This window comes from Spermophilus citellus (assembly GCF_964194105.1).
Source record: "Spermophilus citellus genome assembly, chromosome: 16".
Classification (NCBI taxonomy): domain Eukaryota; kingdom Metazoa; phylum Chordata; class Mammalia; order Rodentia; family Sciuridae; genus Spermophilus; species Spermophilus citellus.
In genome coordinates, this window is record NC_138196.1 from 66318476 (window position 1) to 66330934 (window position 12459).

The 12459-nt window shown below is 36.2% G+C and overlaps 1 protein-coding gene across 1 annotated transcript in view; it reads left to right on the forward strand.

Annotated features, from left to right (window-relative positions):
• The window catches only part of LOC308635169 (putative ATP-dependent RNA helicase DDX60), an 88900-nt gene that overhangs the window by 57147 nt on the left and 19294 nt on the right, over nt 1-12459 (forward strand). Inside the window, exons 29-31 of the mRNA XM_081269441.1 lie at nt 759-911; nt 2875-2979; nt 5005-5205. Of these exons, the coding sequence (XP_081125567.1) occupies nt 759-911; nt 2875-2979; nt 5005-5205 (459 nt within the window). The remainder of the gene's footprint in view (nt 1-758; nt 912-2874; nt 2980-5004; nt 5206-12459) is intronic.

Consider the following 12459-nt stretch of genomic DNA (forward strand, 5'->3'; position numbering starts at 1 on the left):
CCCTGAGAGCATGTGCCCTTTCATTGTTTCTTTCGATCGTTCTTGTTTCCACAGCTGAGTTCTGAACTTCCATGTCATATGCCTCTTTTGAAAATGTGGGTCTGCATGGCCTAGTACCCTTCAAATAGTCTTCATAGAATTTCTCAAAATTAGAGGCTTTTTATATTACTCCTAAAACATTTTGCCAAAAAGGCATTGGAGAACACACACACACACACACACATTCATTTTATTGTGTACCTTCTTTTGTAAACTTCATGGTCTCTTCCCTTTTCATAACCACGTATTCACAACACATTTTGATGGATCCTTGATATTCCACTCCATGGGCAATTAAAATAACCAGCATAATTAAAATAACCAGCAGCCAACCTTTGGCTTTTGGAAACGTAAGCACCCATCTCCACCCGCCCCCCGCACACACACACACCATAAGTAGTGTTTATCTTTGTACATGTAACTCTGGACACAGCTGGATTTTGGCCTTAGGACATAGATGGATCTTTTTAAGACCATTCTTGGCCATTCAGGGTTCCCCGACCTTCTAGGACAGAGACACCCTCCCCCGCCCTCCTGCTCTGTTTTCTTTGAGAAGACTATGTCACTGGGGAGACCTCCTAAGGCTCCTGCCCTGACCCCTGACCCCTGACCCCCATGACATAGTATGCTTGTTATTTTCACTTAAACTTTTTTATTATGATTTAAATTAAAGTTAGATGAGACATTATGAAAATCCCTAAATCTTTTGCTTCTTTCAGTCATTGCAGATGGTGTTTCATCGGGTAAAATTCGAAAGAAAAGGATCAGAACTGAAAGCTTTGGCAGAAAGGGGCATTGGCTATCACCACAAAAGCATGAGTAGCAAAGAAAAACAGTTGGTTGAAATTCTCTTTAGGAAAGGATTTATTAGGGTAGGTAAATGTTTTTATTCTAAAAATTGAAGTTATAACTATGCTAGCTGAATGTTCATGAAATGTAAAATATTGCTGTTGTTTTTCTTTTTTTTTTCCTCATATAATTAGGCCTTTTTTGTCATTGTTTTTTGTTACAACTTATGATATGTGTGTGCATCCCCATCTCATTTAAAAGGGAGAGGGGATTTGAAGTGTACTATTCAGTTTATACCTTTTCATGAGAATAAAAATATTTCCTTAACTGATAATTTTCTAAATATTTCTGCTATGAAGTATACCTATATTGATCTTAGCACAACCCCTTGCTTTTTTGTTTGTAAGATCTAGGGAATTTTGTCAGCTGTTTATATGATTTTGTCCACAAAATCATGGAGTAACATGGGTTTGGAGGACATTAGAGCAGAGTTTTGATCAGATCTTTTTCTAATGCATTAGCTGAAATAAGGGCAAGAATCTTTTGCTTCCTCAGGGCCTGCTGCTTATCTCGCAGTTTTTGGTATGTCACTCAGTGCTCTCTCTCCCACCACTGAGTGTGGACAAGAGGAGGAATACGAGAAATAACTTTTAAGCCAACCCTTGTTTTGTTTTGTTTAGCATTTCCCACGAAGGGACATGAGGATAGTCTGGATAAATTCACACAAAGGTTTATATAATATGAGCTTGAATCTTGACTAAAGTTTAAAAATAGACCTCAACTTAAAAATTATCTGTTTTTAATTTTGTATGACATAGACTGTGTGTGTGTGTGTGAGAGAGAGAGAGGAGGGAGGAGAGAGAAAAAGAGAGAGAGAGATGGGAGAAATTGAGACGGATCCTGCTATGCTAGTTAGTAGTTAGTATCTTTTAATCATAATAAATTGACATGTTGCAGAGAATCTTACATTGTAGGTAAAGGGTGATTAATTGTGTTATCTGGAAAAAATAGAATATATCATTAACAACTTTGCTTAGCCTTTCTCTTAACTAATAACTATTTTTGTTAAAGGCTCATAACAAGAAAGAAATATTCTGCATTGTGAATTGAAGGAAAGGAGACACTCTATTTTGATCAGCATATCCTGTGTCCAAAATAGTGTCTGATGAATTGTAGTTGTGACATTACTAATAGCTTGATAAATGAGTAATTAGATCTCTCTAGGAAAGGATCTATGGAAATAGTGATAGATTTGTTACAATAACACATTTTTTAAAAGGCATTTACTCATTTTCTAACTTCAGTGCTCTTGCTTTCTCTTCATTTTTGTTCTTATTAAAGAACTAAAATAATTTATAAATGACATGGTACATTTTGGTAGATGCATAGGACTTAATTACAGAATAATTAGAGAAAGTTACTTAATGAACTTAACACTAACAAGGGCATGTATGATGATCAAAGTAAAGAGAAAATTGTTTAAAATATCCAAAATTAGGTTTAAAAAATGAACAAGTTGGGTGGGCTGGGTTGTAGCATAATGGTAGAGCATTTGCCTAGCGTGTGTGAGGCACTGGGTTTGATTCTTAGCACCACATATAAACAAATAAAAATAAAGTTCCATTGACAGTTCTTGGTGCAGGGAATACAGTGGTGAATGATACTTAGATTCTGGTATAAGACAAGTAAACAGATAGTCATGTTATTGAGGTAGTTGCTAAGAGACAATAGGAAGATAAATAGTGCAGGACAGAGAGGTAGATAATGATGATAGAGAATGATTATTTTAGATGCTGAGATCCATTGGAGCAGACAATTAAAGGACCCATACAAATGAGTATTTGGGGGAAATATATTCTGCACAAAATAATGACCTTGATTTGAGAATGTGCTTTGTGTGTTTGTGAAGTAGAAAGAATGCCAATGTGTCTAGCATCCCCAGCTTAAAGAGACACTGAAAAAGTTTTCAGGACCTTTGTGGAAGGAAATAGGTTTATTCTATTCAAACACTATTTCAGGAGCTAATTGTTTTTATCTTCTTTGTAGGTGGTAACAGCTACCGGAACACTTGCTTTGGGAATCAACATGCCTTGTAAATCTGTGGTTTTTGCACAAAACTCAGTCTATCTGGATGCCTTAAATTACAGACAGGTACTTTATGCATAAACTTCTCAATATATTGCTAAAATATGGCCATAGAATAGAAAAACTAATCCAAACCACACCATGGATCATTAGTTTACAAACATGTTGCAGTTCATTCCTGCCTGGCTACCATTTTTAGCTGTTGTATAGTGGACAGCATGTGAGTTTGGGATTACGTGACCACTGCTGATCAGGCGTATGACCTTGGATAGGACGTATAACCTGCTCGATATTCTTTTCCTTTGTTCAGAGTATGGGTGATGATTGCTGTCCTATACATGTTCAAGCAATAAATGAAGTGACTTGCAAGAAAGATCCCCATCAAAGGTGCTTGATAAATATTCACTGTTCATTTACTGTGCACAAGAGTTTGAACCCTGGAGTTATCTTTAATGCTTTTATATTCCTTGCTCCTGGCACATGGCCTATTAACAAAGCCCATTCCATTACTCTCCTTTGTGATACTGGATTTTTGCCTTGTAGTCTCTGAATCCACCATCTTTCCTCATACGATCTTGGCCTTATATTATTAGATCAATTTCCTTGATTTTCTATTACCTTATTCTACTGAAGACAGCATAGTTTATCTTCATATTGTTTCCCTGTTTTGGGACACTTGGTTAAGATTTCTTACTGGCTACATAAAACTTAGATGTCACCCAAAATTCAAGTTTTTATCAAAGCACCTCCTTTTTTTCGACTCTTAGTACTTCCTTTTTTATTTTTCTTTTTAAGAGTTTTCTCTGTTTTTTAAATGGGCCTTTAATTTTTTTTCCATTTATTTATATGCAGTGTTGAGAATTGGACCCAGTGCCTCACACAAGCCAGGCAAGCACTCGACCACTGAGCCACCACCCCAGCTCCTCTTAGTACTTCTTAATCTCCTCAGAGGGCTTCTTCCTACCCAATATAACATGCTTGTAATTCCCCACCAACTTACCAGTCCCTGTCTTTCTTTACTTCTACATAAACACTCCTCTTGTCTCATGTTTGGGAATCTCGTATTTAAGGCTCTGGAGACAGGGTGTTGAGATATTTGAAATGATGGATTTGGGGATTGAAATGCTAGGGCTTGAGTTCTGGATCTCCTGTTTTCAGGTTGTTTCGTTATCGGTCAGTTCCTTCCTTCCTTCCTTCTTTCAGTACCAGGGGCACTTAACCCAGGGGCACTTAACCACTGAGCCACAGCCCCCAGCCCTTTTAATTTTATTTTGAGACAGGGTCTCATTAAGTTACTCAGGGCCTCGCTAAATTGTTGAGGCTGAATTTGAACTTGCAGTCCTGCCTCAGCCTCCTGAGCCACTGGGATTACAGGTGTCCTCCCCCCCCCCCACCATGCGCCAGCTGGGTCAGTTTCTCATATTCCCAATACCCAAGCTTCTACATCTACTATGGGGATAGTATTATATCTATCTCATATGTTGTTGTCAGTTCTATATGGGGAAAAAAGAAGAACTTAGTGCTCGCTATACAGTTGATAATGAAATTAATATAACCCCTGCAGTTTGTTCTTAACTTGCTTTTGCAAGTATCGTTTCTGAATTTTATCTCTCTCATGTATTTCCTTAATGTGTGCACAGATTTTATTTTATGACTCGCAGCTCAACATATTTGTATGTGACAGAAAGCAGGAAAGAAAGGGATGAGAGAAAAAGAGACGAGATGAAATGAGACGAGATGAGGAGGGAGAGAAAATCTGTATCACAGAGTTCAGTTTTTAGTGAACTTGAAATCAGGGTCTAGTCCTTCATCATTGTGGCCGCTTTTGTTCTGTAGATCATTTTTACAAATCCCTGATACATTAATGGCATGAAATAAGGACATAAGAATGACAAATGTCTCATTTTCCAACTGTTTCAGACATCGTAAATTTCTTAAGCCCTACATAGTTCGACATCCATTTCAGTTAATTAATGTTCGGATATAGGCATACTTTACAAACTTGAAAACACTGTAAAAGACTCAATTCTTATACTATGATAGGAAAAACACTTAGGGAAATTTCATATTGTGATTCTATTCTGTTTCCAGATGTCTGGTCGTGCTGGAAGACGAGGTCAGGATCTGCTTGGAGATGTATATTTCTTTAATATTCCGTTCCCCAAAATAGGAAAACTCATCAAATCCAAAGTTCCTGAGCTGAGAGGACAGTTCCCTCTCAGCATATCCCTGATTCTGCGACTCATGCTGCTGGCTTCCAAGGGGGATGACCCAGAGGATGGCAAGGCAAAGGTACCGTGCTGGGCACTGCCTGAGGCTCAGCCTTTATCATGGGCCTGGCTAAAATCTAGACTGCAAAAGACCACCACTTTCATGGTCTTTAAGTTCTTCCTAAAGTCCTCCTGAGAGGATTGGGGAAGCTGAGGGAGATAGTGATTAGTTTTGCATGTTTCTACTATCTGACATAAAATTTGGGGCTGGATGGGAATTATGAATCACCTAAATAGGATTCCAGTTTCCATGTGTGACAGACATCATCAGATGGCAGATAAGAGTGCTGGCCAGGGATAGGAAAAGATTCGGGTTAGATTCTGGTTTCTATCACTTAGAAACCAAGAGGTATGTTTTCATAATTTTGTAATAAAATTGATTTTTCATAAAAAGGAACTCAAGTTCATTAAAGAATATTTAGGAAATATAGAAAGTTGAAAGAAGGAAAAAACTAGATATCCGTACCTAGTTCTGCTTCCCAAAGGGTGTATAACATTATCATTTTGTTATTTTCTTCAATCATTTTTCTAAGGCATGGATATGCATTTGGTCTTTTATAATGTTGATGAATGTAATTGAACTTCAGAGTATGGTTGTAAACTTTATCTGATATTTTATACTGAGATAAATATTTTGTGTCCAATCACACAATGGAAGCCTTAAGATTAATAATTAACTTGATTTTCATTGATGAAAATGCATTGTTGAAAGGATCTGCATTAGTTTAGTTTGCTGTTGTTGTTGTTGTTGTTAACATAACGAATGCCATAAATTGTGTGAGTCACAGAGAAAAGAGGTTTATTTTGTTTCACAATATAGAGGGGTGGCATCTGCTGAAGGCCTTCTTTCTGTCAGAGTCCCAAGGTGGCACAGAATATCATGTGGCAAAAGACAGGGAGCAGGCGTGTGTGTCTCTGGTCTCTCATATAAAGCCACCGGGATTCCATCATGGGGACTCCACCCCCATGACTTCATTCCTGATAATTTCCCAAGGGCCCCACCTCTAGATACCACCGTCAGATCAAGATTCTACGCTCTGAATACCTCACAATGGGAATGAGTATGAATTTGGAGAACAGATCGTGTTCAGACGACAGTGGGACCCCCTCTTCCCTTTTGTTTCTTTTTTGGGTGGTAATTAGTGTCCCAGATAAACCAGATACAGTTTGCTGAGCTGAGAATTCTAGGACTCTTGTGATGGGTTGGCCGATTCCACAGAGCAGGCACATGTGATTTAGACCCAAATTTCCCCATCTTTGAGGTGGTAATTTTACCTCCCCGTAGAAAGGAGTGTGTCTTCCAACAATCCTTGTTCTTCTTTTCAAGAAGTTTGTCAGGGTGATTCATTTTCTTTGCCTTAGTATATTGGAGAAGACTTATCTGTAACCTGTACGTATGCCCACTTTGATTTCTGGGAATAAAATTCTCAAAATGTGCTTTTGCTCATTATGTCATGCTAATTCCTACTTTGCCTCTTGGCATTTAGTGTTAGAGGAGAAAACTCTTGGGGTCTCAGCTGGAAAAGCCAGGTTTATTTTTTTCCTCTTGCAGTAATTTTCTTCTTCTTTTTTTTTTTTTTTTGCTTATATAACTATTCTAACCCTTTTTCTTTATCCTCTTTCAAATGATTTTTTCCAGGATTTTCTATTTTATAAATCCTTTTTAAAATCAATGTTTTAGGTATTATATGGTGAGATATTTCAGTCCTGATGTGAGGTTTTTTATTTTTGTTGGGAAAATATTGCACATAATGCCAAATTTACCATTTTAACCATTCTAAATTTACAGTTTAGTAGTATTCAATACATTCACATGGTTCTATAAGACTGAGGTATTTTTCTTTTTTTAATTTATTGGTTCTTTATAGTTATGCATAACAGCAGAATCCATTTAATATAATTACCAAAGCAAAGAAAAATCTTTTAAAAATTTGTTCTTTTTAGATATACATGCCAATAGAGTATATTTTGACATATTATACATACATGGAATATAACATCCCATTCTTGTGGTTGTACCTGATGTGGAGTTACACTGTTCATATATTCTTATATGAACATAGGAAAGTTATATCTGATTCATTCCACTGTCTTTCCTATTTCCATCTACCCTCCCTTCCTTTAATTCCCCTTGTCTAACCCAATGAACTTCTGTTCTTCTTCCCCCTTTCCCCTTAATGTGTGCTAGCATCTGTGCATCACAGAGAATATTTGGCCTTTGTTTTTTTGGGACTGGCTTATTTCATTTAGCATGGTAGTCTCCAGTTCCATTCGTGTATCAGTAATTTCATTCTTCTTTGTGGCTGAGTAATATTCCATTGTGTATATATACAACATTTTCTTTATTCATTCATCTGTTGAAGGGCACCTAGTTTGGATCCATTGCTTAGCTATTGTGAATTGAACTGCTGTAGCCATGTCAATATAGTATGCTGATTTTAAGCCCTTTGGATGTATGCTGAAGAGTGGGATGACTGGGTCAAATGGTGGTTCCATTTCCAGTTTTCTGAGGAAACTCCATATTGCTTTCCAGAGTGGTTGCACCAATTTCTACTCCCACCAGCAATGTATGATGTACCTTTTCCTCCACATCTTCACCAACTTGTCACTTGTGTTCTTGATAATTGCCATTCTATCTGGAGTGAGATGAAATCTCAGTGTAGTTTTAATTTGCATTTCTCAAATTGCTAGAGATATTGAACATTTTTTCATATAAATTTTTAGAGAGAGAGAGAAGAGAGAGAGAACTCTTTAATATTTATTTTTCAGTTTTTAATGGACACAACATCTTTATTTTATTTTTATGTGGTGCTGAGGATCGATCCCAGCGCCCCGCGCATGCCAGGCGAGTGTGATACCGATTGAGCCACATCCCCAGCCCCTCATATAATTTTGATAATTTCATTTCTTCTTCTGTGAAGAGTCTGTTCAGTTTCTTTGCCCATTTATTGATTGGGTTATTTTAGGGTTTTTTTTTTTTTTTTAGTGTTAAGTTTTTGAGTTCTTTGTATAATCTGGAGATTAATCCTCTACCTGAGGTGCAGATAGCAAAGACTTTCTCCCATTCTATAGGGTCTCTCTCTTCATATTCTTGGTTGTTTTCTTTGTTGTGAAGAAGCTTTTTGGTTTGATACCATACCATTTATTATTGTTTTTTAATTTTACTACTTGAGCTTTAGGAGTCTTTTTGAGGAATTTTGTTCCTAAGTTGACATGATGGAGAGTTGGGCCTACTTTTTTCTTCTAGTAGGTGCAGTGTCTCTGGTCTAATGCTTAAGTTCTTGATCCACTTTGAGTTGAGTTTTGTATAGATGGAGAAATAGGGGTTCAATTTCAGTCTACTACATAGGGATTTCCAGTTTTCCAAGCACCACTTATTGAAGAGGCCATCTTTTCTCTAATGTATGTTTATGGCACCTTTGTCTCGTATGAGCTAACTGTATTTATGCAGGTTTTTCTGTGTCTTCTATTCTCTTCCATTAGCCTTCATGTCTGTTTTGGTGCCAATACCATATTTGTTACTATAGCTGTGCAGTATAATTTAAGGTTTGGTATTGTAATGCCTTCTGCTTTACTTTTTGTTTGTTTGTTTATTTTTGAGAAAAAGGAAAAAGAAGGTTATTCCTTTGTTAGCAAAGGAGAAACACAGGGGACTCCTGTCTCAGAGGCTGTAATTCTGCCCATCAGCAGAAACAGGGGTTTTTAAAAGAGGTCATTCAAAGGCTACATTTTGTGTGTTTTCTGTTGGAATTGTAATTCACTTGTTAATTTTGAAGACAGTCATCTCTGAGATCTTCTGGTACCCAAAGTCTGGATTACTTTGCTCCTATGGTGGGTGTGAACTCAAGGCCAGATAGCTGTGCCTAGGATGGGGAAGAAAGGTTATCCTGTTTCCTCTGAGATTAAGGATGGGAAGAGACTAAGGAGACACAGGAAAACAGGAAGAGAAAGAAACATATCAACTTTAAAAATAAGTTGCGGTGGCGAAGCACAAAGGGCTGTATTCAAAGCATAAAGTGGACCACTGTTACATTTCCCCACAATTAATTTCTACATTTCATTTTTATGGAAAAATAGGCAATGAAATCTCAAGTTGCTTCCTGATGAAAGAGGGCAGTGTTGGAGGGAATATCCCAAAGTCCTTGTTCTCTAATAGGTTGGGCGTGGAGAGTTAAGGGTATTCAACCTCAGAGTAGTACAAAGGTCCACAGTGGTAGGTGGCAGGAGTCTGGACAAAGCTCACATAGGGCAGGGATCATGCTAAGACAACAATAACCAAGACAGCAAAGCATTACTTGTTTTGTAAACAATTATCACAAAAGCAATTCGAATTTTAGCCAGTCTCTGAGAAACCATGAAGACGATAACTCATAATCATATCAGTGAAAAACAGATCAAGTTTATCAATGTCAGAGGTTACGAAGACTTGTACGTCTATGAGATCAGGTTCAAATAACTCACCAACTTGCAACTCCAGAGTCCTTTGTGATCGTTATTATTAGCCTGCTTCAGTTTCCTCACTATGGATTGCTTTGGCTATTCTGGGCCTTTTATTTTTCCAAATGAATTTCCTGACTGCTTTTTCTATTTCTATGAAGAATGTCATTGGGATTTTAATAGGAATTGCATTAAATCTGTATAATGCTTTTGGTAGAATGGCCATTTTGACAATATTAATCCTGCCTGTCCTAAAACATGAGAGATCTTTCCACCTTCTAAGGTCCTCTTCAATTTCTTTCTTTAGTGTTCCATAGTTTTCACTGTATAAGGATCTCATACTCTTTTGTTTGATTCCCCAAATTTTATTTTATTTTTTTTGAGGCTATTGTGAATAGGTTAGTCTTCCCAATTTCCCTTTCCATTGCTTCATCACTGATGTATAGGAATGTGATTGATTTATGAGTGTTAATTTTATATCCTGCTACTTTGTTGGATTCATTTATGAGTTCTAGAAGTTTTCTGGTGGAGTTTTTTTTTTTTTGTCTTCTAAATATAGAATCATATCATCTACAAATAGGAATAGTTTGAGCTCTTCTTTTCCTATTTATATTCCTTTAATTTCTTTCTTCTTCCTAGTTTCTGTGGTTAGGATTTCAAGGACTATGTTGAATAGAAGTGGTGAAAGAGGGGATCCCTGTCTTACTCCAGAAGTTAGAGGGGATGCTTTCGATTTTTCTCCATTTAGAATGATGTTGGCCTCGGGTTTAACATATAGAGCTTTTATGATGTTGAGGTATGTTCCTAGTGCCCCAAGTTTTTCCAGTGTTTTGAACATGAATGGATGCTGTGTTTTGTCAATTGCTTTTTCTGCATCTATTGAAGTAATCATGTGATTCTTGTCTTTAAGTGTATTGATGTGGTGAGTTATGTTTATTGATTTCCATATGTTGAAACAAACTTGCATCCCTGGGATGAACTCCATTTGATCATGGTATACTTGTCACCCAGTATTACTGTGTAATGGTCTCTTTGATTCTCGGAAAGGGTTTGTCTAATATACATAAATGCTCCATTGTTTGGGGCATAAATATTTATGATTGTTATGTCTTGTTAATGTATAATTCCCTTCAGCAGTATGAAATTCCCTTCTTTGTCCCTTCTGATTAACTTCAGCTTGAAGTCAACTTTATTTGATATGAGTATAGAAACCTCTGCTTGTTTAAGAAATCCATGTGAATGATACTTATTTCTCTCATCTTTTTACCTTCAGTCTGTAGACATCTTTGCTGATGAGGTGTGTCTTTGGAGATGACATATTGTTGGGTCTTGTTTTTTTAATCCAACCTGTCAGTCTATGTCATTTGATTGTTGAGTTTAGGCCATTTACATTCAAACATTATTATTGAGAAATGATTTTTATTCCTTGTCATTTTGCTTTATTTCTGGCATTTAAATTTGAATTAATTTCTTCTTTGAGTATTCTTCTAGTGTAGTTCCTCCTTTTGCTGGTTTTCACTTTTATTTTTAATGTCTTCTTCATGAAATATTTTATTGAGTATGTTTTATAGTGTAGGCTTTCTAGTTATGAATTCTTTTAACTTTTGTTTATCATGGAAGGTTTTTATTTCATCATCTATTCTGAAGCTTAGTTTTGCTTGGTGTAGTAGTTTTGGCTGGCATCCATTTTGTTCATAAATTGGTATATATTATTTAGTGACTTCCTAGCTTTAAGAGACTGAGTTGAAAATCAGCTGGATCCAACTTGGTTTCGCTATAAATGGAACCTGTCACTTTCCTATGGAAACTTTTAAAATTCTAACCTTATTCTGTATGTTAGGCATTTTCAGAATAATGTTCCTTGCTGTCTGTTGTAATTTTGTATATTTTGGGCCCTGCAAGCCACCGTTATTTGATTTTCCATTTCATTCTTTAGATTTGAAAAATTTGCTGATATAATTTTATTGAAAAGATTGTGCATTCCTTTGGTTTGTATTTCTGAGCTTTCATCTATCCTGATAAATCTTAAATTTGGTCTTTTCAGGTTATTCCATATTTCTTATAAGTTATGTTCATGGTTTCTTCAAATCTTATTTTCATGATTAACTTTATTTTCAAAATTATATATTTTATCTTCATTGCCTGAAACTCTGTTTTCCAAGTGGTCTAGTCTACTGGTGAAGCTTTTTTTGAATTTTTAATTTGGCTTATTGATTCCTTCATTTCAAGGATTTCTGCTTAATTTTTTTTTCAGAATTTCTGTCTCTTTATTGAAATAAGCTTTCACCTCCTGTATTTTCTCTCTGATTTCACTCCTTACATCAATCATCTTTTACCTTATGGATCAGTTTAACTATGTACATTCTAAAATCCTTCTCTGACATTTCTTCCACTGTGGTGTTGTTGAATTCTGTTTTGAAGTATCTTGGTTACTTTAGGACATTTTGTTCCCTTGGTTTTTTTATGTAGTTTGTTTGTTTACCTATTTAACAGTATGGCAGTAGAGATTCTAACCTGTGGACTTACAATATTCCTTAAGGTTTCCAGTATCTCACCATTTAGGGGGAGACCAATAATAACAACATCCAATACAAACAATATACAGCAATAAACCAAATAATTCCTGCTATGATGTCTACAATGTTAATTGTCACAATAAAGAGAAATGATACTATCAGTTATTGCCTACAATAAAAACAGTATATATGCAAAAGGGTTTTCAATTTCAAATGGTGAACAGAGAAAAGAAGTGATGTAGGAAGTGATGATTATGAGGGTGGAGGAGAGAAGAGAGAAGGAAAAAAAATTAAAGGAAAAGTGAAAGATAAATATAGAGATT